Source organism: Pelecanus crispus, chromosome 11 (genome assembly GCF_030463565.1).
Source record: "Pelecanus crispus isolate bPelCri1 chromosome 11, bPelCri1.pri, whole genome shotgun sequence".
Lineage (NCBI taxonomy): Eukaryota > Metazoa > Chordata > Aves > Pelecaniformes > Pelecanidae > Pelecanus > Pelecanus crispus.
The window spans coordinates 11,062,209-11,089,908 of NC_134653.1; the positions used below are offsets into that span (position 1 = coordinate 11,062,209).

Consider the following 27,700-nt stretch of genomic DNA (forward strand, 5'->3'; position numbering starts at 1 on the left):
CGGACCCGCTCCCCGCCGCGGGCTGTCCCGCCCCCGCCGCCCGCCCTCCCCCGCGCCCTGCGAAACCCTCCCCGGGGATCACCCCGAGCTCGTTCGTGCCGCGCCCGTGGGATGCGCCGCGCCGCAGCCCCGCGGCGAGGCGACACGGCGCCCCGCTGGCTTCCCGCCTGCCCGCCGCGGCTGAGGCGAGGGAGCGGCGCGGGAGCCCGCGGCCCCTGCCCCGTCACGCGGCGCCGTGACCCCGAGCAGCTCCCGGCCGGACTTTGCCCGCTGCCGCCGCGGCGCCTCCCGCCGGAACGTGACGGGGCGCCCCGGGGCTGCCGCCGGTCCCCCACCCGCCCGGCGGGAACGGGGCTCCCGGCCGCCGCGCAGCGAGGAAACGCCGGTCCCGCCGGCGCTCAGGCTCGTCCCGAGGCACGGAGCGGAGGGCCCGGGGCCGCAGGCGGCCCGCCCCCGCCGGCCACCGAGCCGAAGCGCGACGCCCCGGCCGCCACCTCCGCGGGCGGCATGGCGGCGGGCGGTGCGCTGTGCGGCGCCCGGGAGGGCTCCGCCGGGCTCTGGGTGAGTGAGCGAGCGAGCGAGCGCCGCGGCGCTGTCCCGCTGCCGGGGGCCGGGCCGCCCCCTCAGAGGCCCTGCGAGAGCGCGGCCCCCCGGCCCCAGCAGCCCGCGGGGGCCCCGCTGCCGGGCGGCCCTTGCCAGCGGCCTGCGCGGGAGGGCGGCGGGCGCGCTGGCAGCGCCCAAGCGTGTTTCCATCAGAGGCGGCTGGTGTGGCGGACTTGGGCGCCCAGGGACGAGTTTTCACCCAAATAGAGAACAGCCCCAGTCTTTATCCAGTTACAGTAAATTTGATGAGAGTTGTGTGGGCGAGTGCAGTCGGGCTGCACTGCTGGAAGGACACTGAAGTTGGGCCCTTTGCTGTCTTCAGAAGGTATCCGCTGAATGACCCACTACTAAAATACCTTTGAAAGGGCTCCAGTGAGTTGATCAGCCCAGAGGCGCGTGGATTTCCATCCTCAAGGCTGATAAACTCCCGTGACAATCTGTGAGCCGTTAACCTGCTTCCTCTTTTCACCAAGTGATTCCTTTCCCCTAGCCTTGCTTTGCATCATAGCCTCCACATAAGGGACTCGAACCACCTCCACAAGCTGCTGAAGAAAAAATACCCTCGCCTGTTCATCTACAGTTGCTATATTTTTAGTAGTATTATGTTAGCAGATGAGATCCGACTATTCAGTCAAAAAAATTACAAATGAATTATAGATACAGCTGAGGAAATGCAGCTGCGATGCAGTTTATGCACTAGGACAGCATTTTGCTCCTAATCTCCATTTCACCGGTCATTCCCTACTGACTATTCTGATGGCTTCCAAATGCCAATAACCGTTTTCATTCCCAAATCATTTTTCTCATTCCACATTCAAGAATTTAAGTTTCCTCTCTTTTTTTTTTTTTTTTTTTCCTAGTTGTGGTACATGATGTCCTTGCTTTGGCATCTTTCATTTTTCCAACCTTCCTCCCCTCTCCCCCTTCTACTTCCATTCCCTCCAAAATGCTGCTGCTGAATCCTCCCTCCCTCCCTCACCTGTGACACCTTATTATTCTCCAGCAGCCCCTCTGTTGCCAAATGTTTTTTTACATTTGAAACCCTAAATCAAATTCCTCTAACGTTATAGTAGATCTCAGTTGTAGCATTAGCAATTTGCAATAGCTGGTGAAATTCTGCATACATTAGCTTTACTGTTTCACTTCCATGTTGATTATGTGGCAGAACTGGAACCAGACATGGTACACAAACACCCCAAGATTTACCTGGTGCTTTGAGAGTACAGTCATTGCTTGGATCCCTTGCGCCTATCTCTGGATCTGTTTTCCTTTCTACTACTTGTATCTTCGACACAAGAACAAAGGCTATATCAGGATGTCCCACATCTTCAAAACCAAACTGGTAAGGGTGGAGAATGGGGTTTGATCCTAACATTATCACAACTTTGATACAGAACTTAATTTTTCTATATCATTAACTCTTTTCTGATGATCCATCTCTGTGTTTGCTTTGACATTTACTGACTCGGGTAAAGTCAGGTCAGTATAGTCAAGTAAAGTTGCAGGAAGAACTGTCATAAGATCTGTACTTCCATTCGGTTTGCTGCTACTTCCCGTAACACTCTCTATCCCAAACTTGCTCTTCCACCTCTCCAGTCTTAGTGCCCAGGCTGCTTGGAGCATTCAGTTCGGTAGATCGTCCCATCATCATTTCAGTCCATTCCAACGTGTGTTTGCTGTCTCTGCCCCAGGTCCTTGGATTCATCCTGGTAATACTGTGTTTTTCTAATGTCTTCTTCGCACTGTGGGAAATAAGCCAAGGAATCCCACGGGCTCCAGCATTCTTCATTAGCCCTGCTATGGTGGGAATCACAATGGTAATTCTTCCTTTGTTTTGTCTGCATGTGGCCCAGCTTAGCCCTCCTGGGGCGGATCTTGTATTTCCCGTGTTTCTCACTATATCTGAGCACAAAGATAGCTGGTGGGGAGTAGAAGGCTGGAGACGCGCTTTGTGAGTTTCTGCTGTGTGATGCAGCAGGGGTTTGGAGTTGGGGCAGACCACTAGGTCTACAGCTACGGTATAGAGCCCTGTGGGCAGAGTACACCTCGCAAGAGCTGAGGTAGCAGTAGTGTTTAGAAAGAGGTCTCACATAGACAAGACAAGATCTAGTTTCTCATAACCGCAGCATGTGATTTAGTGTGGTTTAGAATGAAATGGGATTTCTGTTCAACCTAAATGCCTATCCTCCCCTTCTGTCATTGCATCTTCATAGCCTAGATTCTCCCAGCCTGTTGGCCCACTTGTAGTTTTATTACTTGCCCTTCCTGGAGAGACATTCTTGGGTGCAAAATTGCACATAATGCTTTTCAGTTTTAGCCTTTTAGGAACAATACTGCAGCTCTGAACATCTTGAAAAGTTTGGGCAAGAAACTAACTGATTTTTCTCTATTGCATCTGTTAATTTGATAATAATGTTTGGCAATCCATTACCAGCTATTTATTTGGACAAATTTGTACTTCCTCGCAGATCCTTGCCATGTTCCTTACCCAGGCAGAAAGAACAATGGGCATCCAGTCTTCAGGCATCCTGTTGATTTACTGGCTTCTCTCATTTTTGGCTGCAGTCGTGATGTTTAGTTCCAAAGTCCAACATGCCCTGGAAAGAGTAAGTGAAATCATGGATCTCGTGCAGGGGTATGAAGTCTCTAAACAACAGGGCTCTTTTTGCCTCATTGATTGTGAGGTGGAGAACCAAATTCCTCTCTTAAGATATGTGCTGAGAAAAATGATCAGTGACATTTTGTCATCTCCATCCATGTTATCCTTTTCAATATAGACAGAGTGTGGTTTTCTGAGAGCTCGGCAGACTTCATATATGAATAAAAGCAAAATGAACATAAACACTGTCACTAAACACTGGCCTTACGCCAGATCTTGTATCAGTATAAATATGTTGCTGTATTATACATTTTTATTATTTGGATATTTGTGGTGAATGTTTATTTGTGGAGGAGTGCTGGCTGGGTTTACACATCTGAGACTTAGCGGCCATTTTCCTCAGGCGAACAGTTGTACCTTTCCGTCACAACAAGGAGTAAACAAAAGTTTATGTTACCTGTGTGTTTAAGTCATAGGAGAAAAATATGCAGCCACTAAACAAAAGAGAGTTGGGAACTTGCTTGTTCCTGCTGTGTTGAATGATACTCAGGCACCAGGCCTCTTGTAAAAATAACACTTTGTCACTTCTTGCTACCAAAATATAGTTCCAATACACTCGGACTTTTTCCCTGGTTTTTCTCATTTGCAAAATTAATTAGAGAGCCCTTCATGGAGCCCCTTAGACACACCATTTATAATAAAAACTGGCAGCTGCCTTATTATATCAACAACTCATCCCACTAGGTGAGCAAGGAGCTTGTATCCCTCAGAGCACCCAAAGTTCCCTGAATAATGACGCAATGTGGACATCTGACTGGACTAGACTGCTACGAAGCCTCACGATAAAACCATCACTATAAATAATAAATATGTCCATTATTTAGCATTTTCTGATATTCCAGTTTCAGGAGTCATCTATTTAAGTAGCTTTACATAACTACAGTTTAAATAAATGCACCTCATGCTTCAAACCTCAGAGCTTATGGCTGGTAGAACAGGAGAAGCCATCTTTCTCCACTGATTTCACATGAAGGTCCTTACCTCATTCTCAACAGCATTCTGTTCTGTAGGGCTTCCTGGAAGACCATTTCCGCCACATTACAACTTACCTTTATGCTAGCCTGGTGCTAGGAGAACTTGTGTTATTCTGCTTAGTTGATCACCCTCCCTTCTTCTCTAAAGCTGTCAACAATCCTGTAAGTATAACGTAGCTTTTCGTAATGCATTGCTTCATTGCTCAAACAGGAATTTAAATTTATTGGATACACAGGAACATGAGTATCTGGGAGATGTAAGATGCATCATTCGGTATAAAGGCTCACAATTTTAAAAGGTAACCAGCAGAATTTGGGATAACAGCACTCTGTCTCTCTGTGTATGTTTTGAAAAACTAAAAACCTCTTCTATCCATACTCTTGTTTATTTTAATTAAAACCAGTAGATAGCGCTCATATTGCTTCCCCATGCTTTCCTGTGCAGTAGGACTCTTTTTCGGGTATGAGTATGGCAGAGCTTGGTGCTTCAGAAAATAAGAGTCTTTGGGTATGAAGATGATATTCTTTGTTCCTGCATCTGAGACATTATTCAAAGTCAAATTCACCAAAGCCTCCCGATCCCATTGATCCTCCACAATACATTTACACTGTCAGGGTCAATGAATGGGGTATGTGTAACTTTTTGATTGCTTTTTCTGGGGAAGCACAGAAGGGGATTATATTCATCTGACACATGCCCTTTTCTATATATAAATATCACCCATGTTTTTCCTCCCATCAGAATCGGTGTCCAGAAGCCAGCAGCTCTTTTCTTTCCAAAATCACATACTGGTGGTTCTCTGGGTAAGAAAACACAGAAAAAGACATGCTTTTGCTAGAATATCAGAAAAAAACAGCAGCATAAGAGAGGGTGTAGATGACAGCCAGTAGGAAATATCTCAGCCCCTGAGTTATGTTATGCAGTGAGGATTTAAATTCTTTCTCTGGGGACTTGAGGTATTCTCACAAGATCAAATTGTAAAAATTTAACTTACTTTTCTCAAAGTAGTTCAAAACACAAATCTGTGATTCTAGATAATTCTGTTCCCCCTTCCAACTACCCTTCTAGTGCCCTCCCAATCTTGAAATAGACTTCAGCAATCTCAAAAGATCACTGTACGCCAGCCACAACCCTATCTGTCTGCCAGACCTTCCTGTAACAAATGCTGGGCAAGGGGAAAATAGCGAATGAGGACATTGGCCCAGCGCTGCTTAGCATTCAGAAGTAAAATGATTACATACCTTGGGCCTAACGTCTGCTATGTTAAGGCCTCGTCTGTGCTTCACTGAGCCACAGAGTAAGTAAAACTGAACTTTGTGCCCCACTGTCTAAGACCCAGCTCTCAGTATGGACTAGAGATGAGGGCTTACTTGCAAATCCTCATTATGTTGACAGAAGATAGCATAGGGATTTGAAGCAAAACTGCTGTTCCTGAACATTCATATTTATTCTGGGAAAGGACAGTCCCAAGTAGTGTTTTATGTAAGTCCCTATGTGCTCACTGTGGTGCGCTAACTTAAAGCCCATCTGCTTTGAAAACATTGCACGCACAACAAATCCTTCTGTGCTTACCTTATAGCAGTCTGTGTGTTCTCCAGGCTTGTCTGGAAAGGCTGTCAGCAGTCCTTGGGGGTGGATGACTTGTGGCCAGTGAGGAATGAGGACTCCTCTGAAGAAATTGTTGCCTGGGCTGAAAGAGAGTGGAAGAAGTATCATAGCAGAACCCAGCAGTGAGTACTTGATCTAGAGAGTGTGTCATGGGCTCAGCTGGGCAGTTCCTCTCTTGCCTTTAGACGATATAAGCAAATACGCTCATAGGTGCTGGTGTGGCATCTCCGAACAGGCTTTAATCCCCTCCATTCCCCACAGAGTGCTAGACGGACTGCTTCAGCACATATTCAGGCTCTGGACATAAGCTCTGCTAGGTGCTTCCTATCTGGGCAAGAGAACGGTTGAAAGATTCAATCCCACTGAATTATTTGTCTATTAAACACGAAGAAGAAAAGGATAGCGTACATAGAATGGTCCAGGTACTGCTCTGCTATGAAAACTTGGGGGTCTTTACTCTTCAGTCAGTGAGCGCTTGTCACGAATGCAGGTTTGTGAATCCTGCTGATTATGTTAATTTATTGTGAATGAGTGACTTTACACAGTTTGATTTAGTAGCAGCTTAGAATTTACTTGTAGCAAATCGCAGGATTTGATTGTAATATTTTAATAGCACTCAGTCATCAGTGATTAACAAAGTGATCAGACAAAATTGATCAAAACAGTGACTTAGTTACAGGTTCGAAGATGGCAAGGTTCACTCTATTACTACATGGAAGTGCATAAAGGAAAATTAAGTTACACTGAGTTGGAATGATTCACAAAGAGATTGTGTATGTAGGGGATAAGGAGGACCCTCCCGTTGAGTCACGAGGTTCAGAATAGACCCCCTTGCTTTCTAAACTCATTCTCAGAGAGGAGTCTAGATGCGGCTAGGTCCAATCTTAGTCTCAGACTTGGTCAACGGTTTATAGGAATAAAGATAATGCAGCAGTATAGGACTCACTTTGAAATTAAATCGTATATCTACAGACTACTTAAACTGATTCACACATGCATACACACAAACTTGAATACATATATAAAAATGGTACACCTGTTAAAAATTCCCCTCAAGTTCAGTGAAATACTCACGTCTAATGTCTTGGCATTTCTCAACGGGTGAGGATTGAGCCTTGAGGAGGGAAGGGTTTCAGCCCAGGCTCCGCTGTCGGTCTTCAGCAATGGATTTCTGGTTGTAGCAAACTTTCAGAGTCTGCTAGCTTTGCTAGCTCTGAGAGGCATCTTGCTCAGAGGGAGATGCTGGTGCAGCCCGTGGCAGTCCAGGAGAGCTCAAAGGGCCTCACTTAGGACTGCTCTTTATAGGATTGTGAGATGATTGGCTTTAGTCATCAGTAAATTTCCATCTGAGCCACAATTCAGGTCTGTAGTTGCTGGAATTCCAGTAACGATACCACTCTGTTTCAAGGCTGTCAGGGATAGCTGTTTGTTCTCAATCCCCTCGTTAGCCATAATACAGAGATTTTAATAAGGACAGGACCACTCTCTGCTTCAGCCATGTAGAATTTTCTGGTACAATTAAGGGGTGCTTAACTGACCAACTCACTACACAAAGGCCGCAGTCTGGGATTCCTGAGGTTGTAAAGCGGTTGAAGAGAGAGAAAAGGGGGGGGGAATGCACCACCACAGTGCTCAATGAGTTCCTTTGTGCAAAATCTGATTTTAAGTGTTCAAATCTGCTGAAGAACATCCTTCCATTCCTGGAAGCACGTAACTGGAATTTTTTGTGAGGGATCATTTTTGATGAGCATTTGTACTGAACATGACCCAGTGTGAGATATTTAATGATTTTTTTTTGAAAGCATGAGATCCCCAAGCTTTCTCCAATTGTGGCTAGCTTTCTCATTGTTTCTTTGTTTAGAAAAATGGAGTCTGCTACATTTAAAAAGAGTCAGAAGTGTGAAACTGGCATAGTGGAAGCTGAAGAGACAGAGGTTCTGCTGCAATCAGAGCACAGTCAGAGTGGGCCCTTACTGAAAGCATTTTGGAGCATGTTTGGAACCTACTTCCTTCTCAGCACTGTCTGCTTAGTTATCTGTGATATCTTCTTGTTTTCCATCCCAAAGTTACTGAGGTATGTGCATATTTATAATGCATTTCTATCACATGTACAAGACTGCTGTGTGTGTGAGCTCACACAGAGATGTGTATGCCAGCACCCACAGAGGGGACACACAAACACCTTTTGAAATCTCCTATTGCTGATGAAAAGAACTGGATTAACGTCTGTGCTAAGCTCACAGTCAACTCGGTGGGAGTAAAAACCAAACCACTGTCTAAAGCTGTGCATACTTTCTCCACTGCTGTATTCCAACAGTGGAAAGGACAGGCTGCACTAAGCCTTTGGACAGCTTTACTACAACAGGAGTGATTTAGTTGATGGTTCTACATATCACATCATTTGCACAGGCTGTCAGCCACTTGCTGTAGTCTTAAGGCTCCATGTTCCCTGACTAATTATAAAGAGCACATCTGTGCATCTTACACATCTTAAACAGCTTCTTTAGTCAGCTGACATAATGCTTTGTGGATTGTGTTGGTACAACACAAACCTGCATTACAGTATATTTTGAGGGGCACAATCACTTCTTAGTCACTAAGATTAAAAGAAGTTCTGGAAATGTCAATGACTTCCTTAGATTATGGCTCCCAACTTGCATATTTCTGACAAATTCATGAAATTCAGGAGCCATCCTTAACACTGAAAATGAGGTCTCCCCTGAGAAGATGCTGAGATCAGAGATTGCTTCAAAACCAAGAGTAGCTAAATGTCAAAAATCAGGATATTATAAGACATAGGATACTCAGCAATTTTTCCAACTCTTCTGCCATTTTACTGATAAACATCAGCTGGAGAGACTACAGAAAAATCCCTGGTATTTCTGCCTTTTTGTGTGTGTGATAGTTCATCAGTTCTACATAGATTCATCAACATTTTGCTTCTGTCTTGCAGCCTTTTCCTGGAGTTCATTGAAGATCAAGAAGCACCTAGCTGGCATGGTTATTTCTACGCCTTCACTATGTTCCTTTTGGCTTGTCTCCAGACTCTGTTTGAACAACGATATATGTACATGTGTCTTGTTCTGGGGTTGAGACTGAAAACTGCAGTAACAGGGCTTGTGTACAGGAAGGTGAGTCTGTAGCTTCCTTTTCAGCTTCATTTTTTTCTAGCCCTACATTAGTAGTTACACTGTTGGTACGTTGTTCTTAACAGTATCAGGGAGATGTTATTAGAAACTACTTTTAGGATGTAATTCTGTGCTATATTCATCTCTGAACAGTATGTAGGAGGTATTTTACTATTTGTTTTTCGCATCTTGCCTCTGAAGGAAAAGCCAAGTAAAGGAAAGGGGAAAAAAGCAATAAAAACTTTCTTATGCTGTAGATTATCATTGGGGAAAGGAGTAAATTCTTCATCTTAAAGTGAAGTCACATATCCCAGGCAACAGCATGTTTTCAGTACCTAGGATTTGACATTTTTCTCCCTCTCTTTTTGTCTGTCTTTATAAGGAAAAGAAAGTTGTTTGATTTTTGGACCAAAGCTGCTGTTTGATGATGCCCTTCATTTCTTCTCTACCCTGTCTAGATCCTGGTTATGTCAAATGCATCAAGGAAAGCAGCAACAGTAGGTGAAGTTGTTAATCTGGTATCTGTTGATGTCCAAAAGCTAATGGATCTGATTATCTATTTTAATGGGACCTGGCTTGCTCCTATTCGGATTATCATCTGCTTTGTCTTCTTGTGGCAGGTAAAATATGATGACAGTACTTATCAATCCCTTTCTATTCTAGGTATCAAAGGAAAAATGAGTTTTCAAAATTCTGCTTAGAGCTTTGCTGGTTTTAATAACCTGAAATTGCGATATTTTTTTTAGCTCTGTAGCATGGTGGATTCACTTTTCTTTTTAGAAGATATTTTTATTGGTATAGAATGCTTACCTGATCCTTCACTTCATCTTCTCACCTGTGTATTCAGCATTCAGTCTCTTTTAGGGCAGAGACTGAGTATGGTTATTCTGAGCTGACTGATAAACTTCTGCCTCATATTTTCCTCTGTCACCTCTCTTTTCAACCAAAATGCGGTGGCCCAGTGTAGGCTGAGTGTCCAGTTTCAGCTCCTCAGCATAGTTACAGAACATGAAGGGGAATGGTCTGAAATAGCAACTTGACATACTTCATCCTGAACCCTGATTACCACAAGATCAGTGAAACAGTTTGAAGCAAAGTTGTATGATATTCAAAAAGAGTATTGGATACATTGAATTTCATAGGTATCGAGGAGTTTAGCAAGGAGTGATCAAAACCCAAATTAGAAATAAAGGATGATAATCTAAAAGATCCTTTTTTCTCCCTAATTCAATGTATGGTATTTTCTCAGCAGGATAAAACCTTATTTCTTAGTCCCTGGTTTTGGCAGCACACCAAATGGAAGTGTGAGCACTACAGAGACAGTTGATTCCCAGGAGCTTTGCAGAGGCCTTTGAGACCTTCCTTTGCTAACCAGGATGGACTGTGCCTCGTGCCTGGCAGGATACTATGACCTTGGAAAAGTAGTAACCATGCTATAGACTGTTGAAAAATCATCATCCCTTTTCTAGTGATGCTGACAGGCTGAATGTGGTTGCATGTAGTTGGAACATAATTAACACTTTCTTTGCTAGCATTCATAGACCATTTGTGTAGAGAATACTTTTGTCTCTCTGTGTTTACCAGCACTCACCTCTCTAGCAAACGTAAGCCATCTGTAGAGAGATGTAACTAAACCATGAGAAACAAGGTCTCTATTTTGATATGCAAGTCATTATGAGCCTTGGTATCGAAAAGCTGTGCCAAGAGTACACAGCACAGTATAATGCTACCATTTCATCTCACTAGTTGATGTAAATTCAGACAAGCTGGGTTATTTACGCTGCAAGAATAGTTTGCTGAGGGTTTGGGTTTGTTTTTTAAACAAAACCTGGTTTTGTTTCTGGTCACTTACTTATGCCAGCCACAAGATGTCCTTCGTAACACATCCCATAACAGATGGGCAGAAACAGAAATTATTTGAATTGCCAGCATGCTTCTGGATCGCTTTCAGCACTAATGTAGTTCCTAAAAGGGAAGCAAATAGATTCAGCAGAGCATGATGACAGAAGTTACCCTGCCTGGTGAGTTAACAATCCACAGTGCTTAGGGAGCACAATTCCCAGGAAGGGCAAAGGCAAGATTAGAGTAAAGCCTTAGCTATGAGGGATGTTAGGCATAAGTTCAAATAAGAGGGAAGATGAGTGAAGGGGAATGGAAAACAGTCGTTTCTAGTAATCACCAGAAGTTCTTCCTCTATCCTTTTCTCTCCTGGCAGCTTCTTGGGCCATCTGCCTTGACTTCGATTGCTGTATTCCTTTTTCTTTTGCCTTTGAATTTCGTGATCACCAAGAAGAGGAGTCAGTTTCAGGTACATTTTGCTTCATAAAAATAAAGTGGTTTACTGACTTGAATTATGCTACAGTACTAATTTTAAATCTAAGTTAAAGGCTGCCATGCTCTTCCAGAAAAGGATCACAGGGAACCCAAGGCTACTGACGATTACAGTAGGCATGCATGTTGGGGAAGAAAAAAAAGGAATATTGTACTGAAGCGTATCACTAACATTCAACATCAAGTGATGGCTTAATATTTATTATTCAGGCTGACCATGACTGTCTGAAGGAACATAGGAGGATTCAAAGCCTGCTAAGTTTCTTGAAGTTTAGAGTACGCTGTTGCATGTTCAGTCTTTTACCTTGTTTGCCCACCTTTTCTGTGTTTTTTATGTATTGCCAGTGAAAATAAAGCTCTGAAGATGAAAAGCAAAATATTTCCCAGCCTGGAAGATTCATAAGCAAAAGAGTATACACAGCTCAACTGCAGGGAAATCTATTCAGAACTCAGGCAGGAATAAGGTGTTTTTTCAGAATAATTGCACAGTTAAATATTCAACCAATTAAATGATAAAACTCTTAACATTGATTACAGGAGATCCAGATGAAACATAAAGATGAGCGGGCCAAACTCACCAATGCTATTCTCAGTGACATTAAAGTAATCAAACTATATGGCTGGGAGAAGACTTTCATGGAGAAAGTGCTTGGTATCCGGAAGCAAGAACTTCAGGCCCTAAAAAGATCTCAGATTCTCTTCTCAGCATCTCTAGCTTCTTTCCATTCATCAACATTCCTGGTGAGTGGTTCATCTTCCTACATAAAACATGCTATTACTTCCATTTCTTTTTGTACTCCTGTCTGGACAGATTTCTCCTGTTGGACAGCTAAACATGTCTGCCCAGAGGAGTTGGCGGTCTCACAGGAGTTGGAATCAGCCACACAGACATTTACACTGTCCTAACAGTTCCATGGAGAAGTCGCCTGGTCTGACAGTGTGCTCCAGGCAGACTGAGCCTGCTTTGCAAGAACCACCTGGAGACCTCCAGCTAGACAGAGTTCGTGGCACAGTCAGTAGCAGCACAAGCCACTTTTGCACTTGCTGTTGCAGCTCAGCCATATGTGTTTTCAATGAGAAATGGCTGTGCTTTCACCTTGCTGTGATTGCAGCACCAAAACTTCCTTAAAGCAGAACATGTGTCAAATGATCAGACTTGGTTTTGTCACCAACGTGCAAGGCATTTGCCTATGATATTTGCAGGACAGGTACCACGTATATGGATGATAGCCTGGATTTAACTAAATGGGTTCCAGAGTCTTTAGGAAGGGGCCTGTCACCCTTGAACCATTCTCTTCCCTGTCTGAAGCAATGGGTTTGCTTTTCCTTTGCTCCCTTTCAGATTGCATTTGTTATGTTTGCTGTCTACACGCTGGTGGATAACAAACACATCCTGGATGCTCAGAAGGCCTTTGTATGTTTAACACTGATCAACATTCTCAACACTGCGCACTCCTTCCTGCCGTTATCCATAAACGCTGCTGTCCAGGTTAATTGCAGGCTATGTTCCTTTTTATTTGGCCATAAGTGGTTTCTTACATATCACCATTAACAGGTAAAGGTAGGGATTTCTTAGGGCTTTGAACATCAGGGCTAGCTATTTAATTGCTGTTGTGAAACAGTAAAGTGCAAGGACTTGCAGCTTCGTACTTCATAGTATTGTTTTTCAAAAAGGCTCCATATATTGACAAAATAGTCACCAAGAACAACAACTAAGTATTGTGGGACCAATCACAAGGACCATTAGATCTCAGAGGTGCTTCCAGTTCTGTTTCTAGTCACAGCAATCAGAATAGATGGAGCAAAATCTCCACGGGAGATCAATGGAAACCCTGCTAGCCCAGGCCAGAGAGAAAAGCATGTCATTGTCCAGTAAGACACTGGGAAATTGCACTTCCCTCTTGCACCCCAAGACGACTGTCACAACTCTTCATGTACAGAAGCAAACACTGGAAAGATTGAAGGATGAATTGGAGAAAAAAGCACCAATTTCACTGTGAACAGAATATGGTTTTTTGCTCAGCTAAGTGGAAATAAAGGCAGTTAACATAAGGAAGAGCTGCATTTGTCCATCTAAACCTACAGCATCTGCAACATAGTACCTAGTCAGCATTCTAAGTGGGTCTTCAAGTTGAGTCTTCACTTTAGCTAGGGTTTTAGCTTCCTTTCTATTTTAAATCTTATTCTTTTGTGTCCTTCTTCATTTCAGGCCAAAGTTTCTTTAAACCGCTTAGCAGCTTTTCTGAATCTGGAAGAACTGAATCCCGAGAGCTCAGGCAGAAACACTTCTGACTGTGGTAAGCTTTTGTGTTAGCATTGCTGTCTTATAAGAGGAGTAGCTTCCATTGTTCAGCTTCCACTCTTAGGGTGCCTACCATACTCAAGAGAGAAAAATGTTTGCTGCTTACTGTCACTCTATCTTTCAGGCATATTTCTAATGATGAAATCTAATCTGGTAATTAGCTCCTCCTTTTCATACTTAAGGTTCATTATATGTACTATAAATACACACTGAAACAAAGTCACATAAATAGGGATGTTTCTGTACCTACCTTTGAATTTATAAGTGTTCTATTTCTCCTCATATTCTAGTACAGGCAAGTATCACCATAAGAAATGGGACTTTTTGCTGGAGCAAAGAAACTTCTCCTTGTCTTAGAAGGTACAGACTTACCCTTAGTCATCTCAATCCTGTAGGTCAGGGTAGATGCTGAATGAACTAATTCCTCAGGACCTAAGTGAAGCCAGTGTGGAATACCTAGAGGCTTCTGAGTTTGCTTCATATTTAACGTTGAATTCTGAAAATTGTGAAGTCAGACAAAATGTAATCTTGCTTTTATACTTGGGAGCACATAAATGGGAAGGTGCCTGTATCTGGATGTTGCCTTAATACATGGAGACTGCTTGCTTTACACAATTTTCTACTCCAAATACAAAATTACAGTAATTTAAGTCAAAAAAGTAGAATTGATGGTATGGAGATATTATAGATGACATCACTACATGCTTATTTAAAACACATTGCAGCTTTAGAGAAGAAACAATGTTGAAAAGTGCTGATGTTCAGGAACGTTTTATATCCAGTGCTTTGGGCTAGCCTATCTCCAGAGTGGGGACCTGGGTCTTGGATCTGGGTTTGAAACTCAGATGGGGATGTGGATGAAGACTTTCTGGTTGGAGGTGTTTTTGAAGGGATGACTTCTGTTCTGCTGCAAAAAGTCAGCATGACAGGAAGAGTAACCCTGTGCAACTGAGGCCTCAGGTATGAAATTAGGGGGTTTAGTTGGTACATTTTTATTGCTACAAGCAATAGCAAGAATTTTGGTCATTTTCTTTTCAGAAAGTGTATCTAAAAGGTGATAAGAGACTAATCGTTTCTCTGTAGGATAGATCTTACTGTGCCCCAAGGCTCTTTGCTTGCTATAGTTGGCCAGGTGGGCGCTGGAAAGTCCTCCTTGCTATCAGCATTACTTGGTGAGCTGGAGAAGACAGATGGCTGCATGACCATGAAGGTAAATTTTTCCCTGAGCGTTTGCTTCTAATTAGGCTGTCTTCAGAGATAGTAAGGTATTAACCAAGGCATCAGGTACTTGATAAAAACCCATTTACTGCGGAATTTTAACAAAGGCTGTATGTAGCAGCCCATATTTAATTATCTGAAGGTGCTTAAGACCTCTCTGATGAGCCTGGCCCTTGGGAATGGGAACTGGAACAGAACTTCAAAGATCCAGTTCCATTTCCCACTCTGACAGTGAGCTGAAGCAGCATTATGGTAAATCACGTCACATACTTGTACCTGTTTCCTCCTCTATAAGATAATGAAAGTGCAGGCTCCTATTTTGCAAAGCCCTCTGAGACCTGTCAATGGTGATGATCATTCCAAATTTCTATAAAGTTAACTGGGAGAGTTTTTCTTCAAAGACGGGTTCCCACAGTGTCAAGTTGAGCTTATGAAAAAGATGGTTAACATTCTTCCACTTCCATTTTTATAGGGCACCGCAGCTTATGTCCCCCAGCAAGCTTGGATACAAAATGCTTCAGTGGAAGATAATATTCTCTTTGGGAAAGAGATGGATGAAACATGGTTCAACAGAGTCATAGATGCTTGTGCACTGCAACCTGATTTGCAAACCTTCCCTGCAGGGCAGAAGAGTGAAATAGGAGAGAAGGTACTGGCTTAGGTTTATATTTTGGCCAGCTTTTCCACGAGTAGCTACAACTTTGGGTGTCCTGCTTAAGACACCTACAAAAGGACTAAACTTGCAGAAGGCAGGTGCTCAGTAATTTCTGAAAAGTTGGGCCATGATTTAATGGGGTCTGAAGCCCACCTCCTGACAGTTAACCTACCCAGAGGTATGAGAGATGCTTAAGAGAAAAATCAACAAATCCAGGTCATTCCTGCATCCTCTTCTGCAGGAGAGTGGAGTTGCTCAAGAGAATCTGCCTCTGCATCTCAAGAGCCCTATTTGGAGGGAGGGAGGAAGGAAGGGAGGGAAGCACTGATTTAAAAACAAGGAAATCATAAAACCTCAGTGTAAAATGGAGCCAACAGTTGGCAAATATGCTGTAGCTTTGCAATAAACAGTGTCAATACATTTTTACAGGGAATAAATATATCCGGAGGGCAGAAGCAAAGAGTGAACCTTGCTCGTGCTGTGTACCAGAAGGCTTCAATTTACCTTCTAGATGACCCCCTCTCGGCTGTTGATGCCCACGTCGGACAGCACATTTTTGAACACGTTCTTGGACGCAACGGCTTACTGAAGGACAAGGTGTGTTATAAATCCTGAATTGTAAGAGATTGCAAAATGTATCTAATCATCAGGGCCCTGAAACGTTTCCAGTAAGGTGAGTTACTCACTTTATGAAAGGCTCCCAAATTCCTTTTTGCTAGCGGCAGATGGTGTACTACTGTTAACAACAGTGGAAGTGGAATGGGTAACCTCTGCAGTCCACACAGCACAGGGAAGTCCTGCAGTGAATCTCACCTAGGAGGTGGAAGACTGAAAAGATAGGTTCTCCTGAAAGACTGTCTTTATCCTCATGCAAACCACATGCGTAGTTCCAAGCCTTTCTTCTACAGCAAGTCTATAGTTCTTTGATCTTCTGTCAACATTATCCTTCTCCCTTTTTGATATTTACTTCTAGCATAGTTAGGAAGAGCTGTCTGATCTCTTCCAGCTCATTGTATCTTATCATAATGTCTAATCCCATCACTTTTGAATAGTTGAGTGGCACCTTTACAGTTCTCATCACCCAAATGGTCATCACTTAAACTTCAGTCTCAAAATCCATCTCAAACACTTCTCTTCCATTCTTTTTTGCAATGGTTGTGTTTTGTTATTCCTTGGTATTTCTCTGCTGTCAAGCAATCTGGGTAATAAATGTGGTTACGTAAGAAGGGATGCTAGGGCAGCTCTATTTGTTTCATGGTATGAATTGCCTACAAATACTTGATTCAGTTTTACATTGTAGAAGGAATATATGTAATTTCTTTCATTAGAAAGTCCAATTAAAACAGACATGTCATTACAAATACCTTTCTCTTCACATGTAGACGGCTGCAAGTATCAGAATTTAATTATTGTATTGAAACATAGAAAGACTGGCAAAGAAAGAAGGTATCAGACTTAAGCAGTACTCAAAGGGCTTGATTGTATATTAGAAATATGTAACACGCCAATTTGTTATCTAGGGAAAAATTACTTTTCTTACATCCTTTCCTACATGTAATTCTCTGTGCAAATATGCTCAGAAATTTAAACGAAAAGGAGACGCACTCTAACTCCATTCAGGGTGATGAAGTTTTCAGGCACAAATTTGATTCTGAAATATTGATCTCGGTGACAATAAATGTGGCATACTCTTCAATTAACATCATTCTACTTAAGAGCTTCAGCCTGAGGGGAATCAACAACATGGAACCGGTCAATGAGCCAAGCAAAAGGTCCTCCTACACACAGGGTGCTAGCCTGGGACTTTAGGCTTCAGTTCCCATCCTCACTCTTCTATGCTGTGCGTGACACAAAGCAAGTTGATTCACCCCTCCACTCCCAAGTTCTGCACTTTCAAAATGGGCACAAAGCTGTGCTGCAGAGATAAACTTCATCAAAGAGACAGTCAGAAGTGATAGGAATAAATAACAAAAATATCTCCAAGTTAGTAAAAATCATAGCTCACACTAAGTACATGTCTGTCTTTAGAAGACAGCTGACTGCAACAGCTAGAGTGAGCACGGAAACACCAGAACAATTGTAACTGGTCCCTCTTTATTCAAGCAGACTCGTGTGCTGGTGACTCACACAATCAACATCTTGCCTCAGGTGGACAACATTGTTTTGCTGGTGGATGGAACTATCTCAGAAATAGGTTCCTACCAAGAACTTTTACAGAGAAATGGGGCCTTTGCAGAATTTCTTCATTCACACATTACTGCAGAAGAGAAGGCGGGTGCTGGTTTTCCAGGTAACCCAAATGAGTTGGAATCATTCTTCCTAGGTCTATCAGTCAATTGTTTCCTTAATATTATGCTTAACAGTAAAGAACTGTAGGGCGGGGGGGGTGTCTGCTACTGTTCACAGTTGCAAAGAGGGAAAAGAGAATAAAACTGAAAAGCCAGTCTTACATTTGTTCTATTATGGACATTTAAAGCAGTGATCCAATCACAATAAGCTGTCACTTTGTGTGGGGAAAATATGCCTGTCAAATTAGCTGACTCATCACCTCAAAATTGGTTCTTGAATCAGTTTCATCTTAGTGGACAACAATCATGCAGTAAACAAAATTATCCACTATATATGATATTCTTCAAGCCTCACCTTGATATTTCTATCCTTAGAAACAGTTCTTCATAATGAATCTTTCCTCAGTATTACCAGTCTCTCAAAGGTTATACAGGACAAAAGGGATTCTAAAGCATTTAGAAAAAAAATGCATTTGTTTCACAGCTATAGGAGACACCAAAGGCACCATCAGCTCTAGAAATGGTCCATCACAGGAGAAGCTCTTTAGGTAAGCTTAAAGCTGTCTCAGACACTGAAGAACTTGCTCCAAAAGCCTATACAAGCCTACATGGAGACGCTGAGTATGATACAGGTTTGGGAATGATCTGTAAATTAATAATAAAAGCAAACAAGCAAAACTCAAGAATAGGTAAGAAACTGCTCTTGAATGTTGATGTTGACTAACATTTTCTTCGTATTTCACAAGGAGCCAGAATTTGGTCCAGAGCTCATGTACAAAGCATATTGATGCATTTGCTTGCTGTTCACTTCCCATTGGGGCTGTAAGGTCTGACTCATTTCAAACCAGCCACAGCTAGTGAATGCTTTAAAGCCTCTGTTTGTTAATAGCTTGACAGAGCCCATTCCCTGTGATAAATATGGACAATGGTTGGGGTCACTCTGGATGACCCTGAAAACTGCAGCCGTCAAAAGAGGCATGAATTATAGGGGTGGATGGGTAAGGAGATCCAGCTTTAAAATACTCATTGCCCGGGCTAAAAATTGAAAGGATTTTTGTTTTCTTTATGAAGTGACAATTCAGTCAAATCTTCTGCTATGGGAAGGGAAACCATTCCTGTAAGTCAAGACTGTACCACTGCTGCAGCCACCAAAGGAATATTAACTAAGGGAGAGAGAACTCAGCACGGCAGGGTAAGCATACCATCTTCCTGTAAAGACAGAGACACATACCATGGGTTTATTACTGACCTACTCATGGCAGGTGGGTCAGCTCACTGCCTAAGTTACACCACTGCAACTCCAGCGAAGTCAGCTGAGGTGGACAGCTTTGCCCTATAACTGAGACAGTCATTTCAACATTATTTTACATAGCACCTTCTATGCAAACTGTATTCCCTGGATGCCCCAATCTAAGCACTGGTTCCAAAATAGGAATAATGCAGAGAGCACACTGTGGAAATGAGAGGGGAAGAAAAAACTATGACCACTTGAGGAGAGAGATCCTGATTCAGGAATTGATCTGAAGGCGGAAAGCACGCTGGGGCAATCAGGGTGAAGTAGCGGTAAGGGACAGAGAGAACAGATTACAAGGGACTTGTAATCTTGAGTCTGTCCACAAACTCCTGAGGCTGGTGGGAAGAGGTAAAGAGGCACATCGCTGTTCTCATCTTGCCCAAGGGAAAAACCTCAAAAGGCTGAGGCAAGGAGGGTACTGTGAAAGGAAAGAAGCAGACATGGGATTCCAGCTGGGAGGAGTCAGGCATGGATGAGGTGTGTATTCATAGCACATTGTAGCAGCAGTAAAACATGCGGAGGAAACGAATACCTGAGGCTACACACTGGTACTGAGAAGAGATGAGAGTAAGAAGTCTGACACCCCTAAAGGGGAGCTGCTCTTCCTCTAGGGAAGCACAGTATTAGCCAGACTGGAATTCTCACCTCCGCCGATCAGTAGTTACTCACACAAGCAGTCAGCAGGATACATGATAGTTCTCACTGACCCTGACAGCAAGTGAAAACCACTGCCTGGCATAAGGAAAGCCTTACATGCATTTCAGCAGTAACATGAGCCTATTGCAATAACATTCCTCAGTTGATAATAATCACTCATTAACGCCATGGATTTATTTAAGTATGGCTTCATTATTCATCCATGAGGAAAACAAAAAAAGAACTGAAGTGGTTGCTATGGCCTGTGACATATAACTGAGTAGGTGTGCCATAATAAATCATTCCTTGCTTCAGAGCTGCTTTTCCTTGCTAACAAGCTTGATCCTCCCAACCTCTCCTCCTATTTTTCCCCCAATTGTTTCACTCTAGGTTAATACTTCGATTTATGCAGCCTACCTGAAGGTGACAGGCTTACCACTGTGTGTGTACATCATTCTGTTGTTCATGTGTCAGCAAGCCGTGTCATTTTCTCGTGGTTACTGGCTCAGCATCTGGACAGATGACCCTGTTCACAACGGGACACAACAGCACACAGAGCTGAGAGTTGGAGTCTTTGGTGCACTAGGAGTCATTCAAGGTTCGTTTAACTTGCTCATCTAATTCTTCTCTGTATTTCCATCTCTCTTTCCCATATCTAGGATGTTTTCTCAGAATATAAACAAGTGCATACCCATGGGCGCTTAGCCTCCTGGGCTTTTGGCACCAGTCCCAAAGGTTTGGCATGGAACCTAAAACTACAGGCTCTGAGGCACAGAGAGGATTTCGAAGGGATCCGAACAATATTTCTAGTGTTACTGCCTGAAATTCTACTTCATGCTATACTAGAAGTGTTCTCCTGTGCCCTTCAGCAGACCATGATGAATAGTGTCTTCCTCTATATTTCCTGCTGGAACTAAATGGCCTGAGCCCCTAAAAAACATTCAGCAATGGAAGAACTGCAACATCCTTATTTTTCTATCCTGCCCCCTTGTATCCAACATCATCTGCATATCTTTCTTCCTCTTTCTTACCCCTTTCCATTCCTCCAATATAAATTAATCATATCAAAGAACAAGTGGTGGCTCTTCTCCATGCTGAATTAAATCTTGGTTTAGGTCTTCTGAGTGTAAAGAAGAGAGAAAAAGAGGAACTTGTGGAATTCGACATCTCTTTAAATCTTTCTCTTTAAAAATGGCCACAATTCTTTCAGTCACTCTTAAAAAAAAAAGAAAAACAACAAAAAAACCCCCACTTGTTTTAGGACAGACATAAAATCTGGAAAAATCTCAGCCCAAGTGACAGAAGATTGAGAAAGCTTTGAACAACTTGAAAAGAGTGGGAAGGGTTGGGTACCCTTCTGTGCTAACAGTGAACCTGTAGGCAGGAAACCTAAGACTGAGTAATTCCAGTCAAGCTCATTTTGTGAAGAATAAAGAATTTATCCTGTGTGTTTAAGTGGCTGAATCCATGGCCCCCATCAAGCTTGCTTAGAAACTCTTCCACCCCTCTGTAACTACCCTACAGAAAGGGTAGCTTACCCTGTAGCTCTGAGGCTTGGCTTAATTGCTATCAAAGAGAAGGTCAGCTCCTTTCACAAGTATAGCATTCACAGTACTAAGTGAAGAATCACAATCTCGCAAAGGGGAACTCCAAGGTGAGTTTGTTCAGACCTGGTAATTATTATTTTTTTATATTACAGCCCTGGGCAGATTTACCTCCACAGCAGCAGTCCTTCTAGGTGGTGTGTTAGCATCACACAAGCTGTTTCTGCAGTTGCTGAGGAATGTTGCTAGATCCCCAATGGTCTTCTTTGAGCAAACACCCATTGGAAACTTGCTGAACCGCTTCTCCAGGGAAATGGATGCTATTGATTCTGTCATCCCTGACAAGCTGAAGTCCTTCCTGGGATTCTTGTTCAACTTGCTAGAGATCTACCTTGTGATTATAGTGGCTACACCAAGGGCAGCAATGGCCATAGTGCCCTTGACTCTTCTTTATGCTGCATTCCAGGTAAGAGCTCATAGAGATACACAGACAGGAGAGGCTGAAGCAGCATGGCCGTGTCCCTGTAGAAAGTCTCCTTCCATTTCTTAGGAGACATGCAGAAACTAGTTTCATCACCTTGAATTGCATCTGAACAAGAGTAATGTCAGTGGCTCTTCCAACATCACCTCAGCCTTCCAAAGCATCCCCAGAGACCTCACAAAGAGGCTTGTGCTTTTCTGATGTCCAGATCAAATCCTACTTAGAGCTGTACTCCTTGTCTCCTTTACTGTAAATGCAAGCATATTAAGACCAAAAGCATTTTTCCTTTCCTCCAGAATTCCTACACTGGTTTTTAATATATGCATAATATATCAGCTCTCCCATTGGGCCCTGAAACCTCAAATGCTTTGCCAGCTAAGACTGAACATGAGGGAAGGGCAAGTAAAGGTGCAAGTATGCCTCTGTTCTTCATCAAGCAAAGGGCTGGTCTACAGGAGAAAGTAAGTGTGAGTTTAGAGGCTTTGTGAGTTCAGAGTACCCTGGCTTCTTTGCATTAACTAACTGTGGGGTTACTCTTAATGAGGGTAGGACGTAACACAGGCAGAAACGCTACCTCAACCTTTTAAGGACATCTCCTAGCTGCATTTCAGGTTTTATAATGCTAGGATAGTACATACTATTGCACTTGTTGAGCCCTTCCCAAATTTTCTGTGGAGCACCTCCACAGAGGTGTAAACCTTCTAATCACTTCCCCTTCCATTTCCCTTTGTACCAGCATTTCTATGTCATCACCTCCTGCCAGCTGAGACGCATAGAGGCTGCCAGCAGGTCACCCATCTACTCCCACATTTCAGAAACTTTCCAAGGAAGCAGTGTGATCCGTGCTTACAAGGACCAGGAGAGGTTTATTTTGAAGAGCAATTTTCTAGTGGATGAGAATCAGCGAATATGCTTCCCTGGAGCAGTTGCTGACAGGTACAAATCTGCAGTGTACAAAAATGTTTATTCCTATGGCCTTTGGTGAGTGGAGATGGCTGCTCTTCGGGCTTAGATGGAGGTACACAGAAGATGAGGCAGTGGTGCACAGCGTTTTGAGGGTAGAGTAGCCCCTCTTCCATTATCGCTTGCACTGTGCCTCTGTCTGGCAATGTGCCTCTCACACAACCAATGTGCTCCCATCTCTGTTGTGTGGCTAGGCCCACACATGCTGACACACAGCTAGAGGTATCCCTTGGTGTCCAAAACGCAGGAAGCTGTAAGTACATGCCTGGTGAGGCCCATCATCACATGACAGAGTACATGAGGCCTATGGTAGATGCAGAACCTATCAGACAATAGAGCCATCAGCCACCAGTCATGAAACAGGTGAGTAGTACCAGCAAGAGAGAGAGATGTTAGACCAACTCATCCAAGAAGCTGTGTGCTGGCTGCTGTCATCCAGCAGGCCTTGGAGAAAATCCTAACAGAGACCATAAGCCAACCAGTTTGGACAGACTGGAGCCATTAATGAGGTACAAGGTAGCTGGATAAGAGCAACCAGGGCATGACAAGAGCTTTGTTGAGCACCCTGTACCCCAGCAGCTCCACAAGTGTTTTGCAAAGTCATCACAGATGCTGTTGAGAGACAGGAAGAGGGGACCCAGCAACAGCCCTGTACTCTCCTCCTCTTGCAGGTGGCTTGCTACAAACCTGGAGTTTCTAGGCAATGGCATCGTGTTGTTTGCAGCATTATTTGCAGCAATGGGCAGAACACATCTTAGTCCAGGAACTGCTGGCTTCTCCATTTCATATGCTCTTCAGGTAATTCAGCATTGAAGTAATACCATGCTTGCCTTTCATTAAAAGCAACTTGCTTTTTCATTTCTGCTACCATTTTAACTTCTAAGAAATTATGAACAATTTCTGTGGCTTTCTAGATGCCTTCTCCTACCCAATCCTGTTGTCATTGCTGAAACCCAGAGCATCTGGAGCACCTGGCCCCTTAGAGAGAGTGAACCTGATAATTTATCACCAGCTATCTTTGTCCTGCATCTGAACTCATACTTAAGTCACAGCATGGTCTCAGCAACTGAAGCACGGTCTTCAGTGTGTCTTATCATCTTGTTACACAGCAACCTATGAAACAGTCACGCTATCTTTTAGCACACTATCTTTTAGCAATGTCAGTAGCATTTCATTCTCTATAAACTTGCTGAGAAGAACCTATGGGAGGAGCTGGCTAGGCTCTTTAAGCACAGCTTTACAAACTTTCACAAGGATCCGTGGTTATTTTTTAGCCTTTTAAGGGATGATTTCTCAAGTAATTAGCTGATGAGGAGGTCTTAAACACTAAGACAAAGTACCAGGTACCTCGCAAGCACCGGTCAAGACTTGTTTTATCTGCCCAAATGCTTCTGTTTCTTTCTGCTAGATAACTGGTGTTCTGAACTGGATGGTGCGCTCCTGGACAGAAATAGAGAACAACATTGTTTCTGTGGAGAGAGTGAGAGAATACTTGAGGACTCCTAAGGAGGTAGCTAACCACCTATTGACCTTACTAGCAGAGGTGAACATCTCTGCAAACTAAACAAGTAATTTTTTTGTTCCACCTGGACAAACCCCCTAGTTTCCCCCGTCTAAAAGGCCAGTTATGTTTCCTTTAACTGCAGCATTTGGTTTTTATCCAAGTGACTAGGCTTGTTTTATAACCTCTGATCATCGTTATTTCCTTAAGAGAGTTAAACATTAGATTGCCATTAAAATAGCTTCACTTGGTAACACTCATGGAATGAGCCATATTTTCTGCCCATATTTGGAGCATGTATTTATTGTGCAAGTTCAGATGCAACTCTCTGATAACTGATGGCTGCTAGATAGCCTGTTAGCCACTAAAAATCTCCAGTGCAATCATTTTTGTTCTGTAATCATTAACATTATTTCTCCATATGCTGACCCGAGATCCTACTAAAGGAGACTTTCACAGTCCTGTTCACAGGGGCATATAAATATTTTTTTATTGAACCACTTACAATGTCAGAACTCTGACACGCAAACAAATATTTATCTCCATTTTCAGTTAAGATGATTGGCATCTTTACACAAAGTAAAAAGTCAGCATTTGCAATAGGAAAGTTAGAGGCCTTTTTCTCTTTTGGAAACAGTAAACAGATCAGGGGAATTTGGCACAGATGTCTTCATAAGCTTCCCATTTGAGTATGGCCACTTGATTTGGTAATTTAAATCAGCTTTATACATTGCTGCTTGTTTTCATCTATTTAGGCACCCTGGACTCTGAATGGCAAACTTCAAGATCAAGTTTGGCTCACTGAAGGAAGAATTGAATTTAGAAACTATAGTTTGCGATACAGGCCAAATTTGGAGTTAGCACTGAAGCATGTCAATCTAACCATCAATGGGCAAGAGAAGGTAAGCAAAGCCACTTGTTTCAGAACAGCTACAAAGTGTAAACAGTGCTTTGCAGTGATCAGACCTGGGCAGATACCGTCCCTGCCCTACACCAAGGTATAGTCACTTGTAAGTGTGAAAGCTGCAGTAAGGTCTGAGCCCATCTGTCACACTGCACGCCTCTTCTAGAACAGAGTAGTGTTGCCAGGATTGCTGCATACACTAGACATTCTTCTGAGTGAAATTTTATTTCACAGAGAGTTAGGCAGAGTTACAGCAAAGGAATTTTACCTTTTTAATCTAGTGCCACATCAAGTCCCTGTTCTACCTGCTAAGTCTTGTAGTTATTCTTCCCATCAAAGGCTTTCAAGATTCCTTTTCATACAAAACAATTACAAATTATAAATTATTCCCTTTAAGAATGTATTACTAGACTATGTGAACCCTGAACAGCCCTGAAGATGTGATCCATGCAAAGCTGTCTCTCTTCAAAAGGCCAAGAGGAACTACATGACAGGTCTGTCCAACTGTGGAAAGTGATCAACATCGAAAACAAAAGCTTTCCATTGCACTTTACAGATCGGCATAACTGGAAGAACAGGAGCTGGGAAATCTACTCTTGCTGTGGGATTGCTGCGATTAGTGGAAGCTGCGGAAGGAGCAATCCTAATTGATGGACTAGATATTGCTCAACTAGGTCTCCACGACCTTAGAAACAAGATAACTGTCATTCCCCAGGTATAAAATTAATTTCCAAAATGCTTCAGCAATGTGGTAAGTCTTAACACCCAAGAAGGGTTTATAAAGATTCTGTGAAAGGAGGAACATTCAGAAATTTCAAAGTTGGAAATAACCTCTATGCCAGGCTGGTCTCCCATTCAATATAACATTAGCCACAGATTTGCACCCAGCAGGGAAAACTAGAGTGCTCATTTTTATAATTCATTTCAGGACTTGTTTGTACTGTCTCTATGCTCAGGATCCAGTTTTGTTTTCTGGCTCTCTAAGAATGAATCTCGACCCATTAAACCGATACACTGATGCAGACATCTGGACAGCTTTGGAACTAACTCAGCTCAAGAACTTTGTCGCAGATTTGCCAGATCAGTTGGAATATAAATGCACTGACCAAGGGGAAAACCTAAGGTACCTTATCTGCAGAAAGACAGTAGCAGGGCAGTGCCAGCCCATGGGCTAGGAGAGCATAGAGCTAGTGGGACAAGGAGTCTTAATTCCTAAAAATGAAAATAAAATAGAATAAAAAATGATGCCCAGAGAGCAGATTGCTGCATTATTGCCCTGTTTAGCAGCATAAAATCAAATCATAAAGACACCAAGTGGAACACCTTTGAGACTTAATCATTGTGGTGGCTTGTGTTTGTGGAGTACTTAAAACACTGGAATCCTGTTCCAAGTGCAGATGTCCTGGGTGCTATAGTAACACACTCCCTTCATTTCCTTACGTTGTTTCATGCTGTTACCTGCAGTGCCACCAGCTTCAATCACCCTTTCAGGGAAAGGGAACAATCACTTTTTCATTACTATTTTCAAATTAATCACGTATTCTGACCCCAGGGAAAAGTGACTACTGCTCTCAGTTTACCATCTTTCTTCTTACTTGCAGCACTGGTCAGAAACAGCTGGTTTGTCTGGCCAGAGCACTTCTTCAGAAAGCCAAAATCCTCATTCTAGATGAGGCCACAGCAGCAGTAGATTTAGAAACTGATCTTCAGATTCAGTCCACCCTGAGGGCTCAGTTCAAAGACAGCACAGTGTTAACAATAGCCCACCGGATAAACACCGTCATGGACTGCGACAGGTAATACCTTTAATCACTTTTCCTAAGGAGGAAGGAAGACACAGGCAACCTGTGTGAACTAGATGAACCACAGAGTGTTAGTGAACAGCAATTTCATTTCTGTCCTTTTCTTGTTTAACCCTCAAAGCTTTGCTTTAGAGATTGTAGGAGCTATTTTACATCAGCTAGGCACCGACAGGTTAATTGAACATCATTTATTCCCACATGATGCATTTCATGCTGTATCATACTCCTTTTTCCCCCACTGACAGCAAAACCATGGCTACAGCTCTTTGTTTCATCTTAAAATTGTGAAGCTAAAATACACGTTCACAAATCTTATTCCAGTCTCGGTTGCCACAAAACTCTCCTCCCACAAACTCAGTACTTGAACAGTCACTCATCAGAAACCTCTTTCTGTCCCACAGCTGTTTCCCAGCTGAAGAGCTGCTGGGACGCTTGGTTGAGTAACAAACAATTACTGAAATTTATGTTAGAAATAAGTAACTAAGTTTGTTACAGCTGCTGGTGTATCCTGAAGCTTACACTTCTGTTTTAATGTTCACAGGATTTTAGTCTTGGAAAATGGTCGGATAGCTGAATTTGATACTCTGGAACACTTAATAGCTCAGAAGGGACTGTTCTACAGACTGATGGAAGAATCAGGCCTTGCATGACTCACTCATGGAGTATACCGTAATGCCACCACTATCAGGAATAATTGATCTCGTAATTGAGTTACCTTGGTTTCATTCTAAAATGCCTGACCTTTGACCAAATCTTGTTTGAGCTGTAACGGCAGTGAGTAGGTGAAAAGGGATGACTTGGGATACGT

The 27,700-nt window shown here is 42.9% G+C and overlaps 1 protein-coding gene across 3 annotated transcripts; it reads left to right on the forward strand.

The window, feature by feature from the left end:
* Positions 1–507: 507 nt before the first annotated feature.
* Positions 508–27,542, forward strand: ABCC6 (ATP binding cassette subfamily C member 6). Of its 3 annotated transcripts, XM_075719243.1 has the most exons (32): positions 508–541; positions 1,770–1,945; positions 2,295–2,420; positions 3,072–3,209; positions 4,273–4,398; positions 4,979–5,040; positions 5,836–5,967; positions 7,707–7,919; positions 8,799–8,976; positions 9,432–9,593; positions 11,189–11,281; positions 11,842–12,045; positions 12,647–12,793; positions 13,514–13,601; positions 13,897–13,966; positions 14,690–14,816; positions 15,297–15,473; positions 15,909–16,076; positions 17,583–17,782; positions 18,143–18,147; positions 18,210–18,315; positions 18,839–18,959; positions 20,088–20,295; positions 21,397–21,707; positions 22,459–22,658; positions 23,357–23,483; positions 24,094–24,195; positions 24,942–25,088; positions 25,647–25,805; positions 26,047–26,213; positions 26,692–26,886; positions 27,434–27,542. In XM_075719243.1, the coding sequence occupies exons 1-32, from the start codon at positions 508–510 to the stop codon at positions 27,540–27,542; spliced, it is 4,578 nt and encodes a 1,525-aa protein (XP_075575358.1). The 3 variants fall into 3 exon arrangements, with proteins under 3 accessions (XP_075575358.1, XP_075575359.1, XP_075575360.1); XM_075719244.1 differs by lacking the exon at positions 18,143–18,147 and having other exon boundaries at positions 508–561; positions 1,769–1,945; positions 17,586–17,769; positions 18,252–18,315; XM_075719245.1 differs by lacking the exon at positions 18,143–18,147 and having other exon boundaries at positions 17,583–17,769; positions 18,252–18,315.
* Positions 27,543–27,700: the final 158 nt, after the last annotated feature.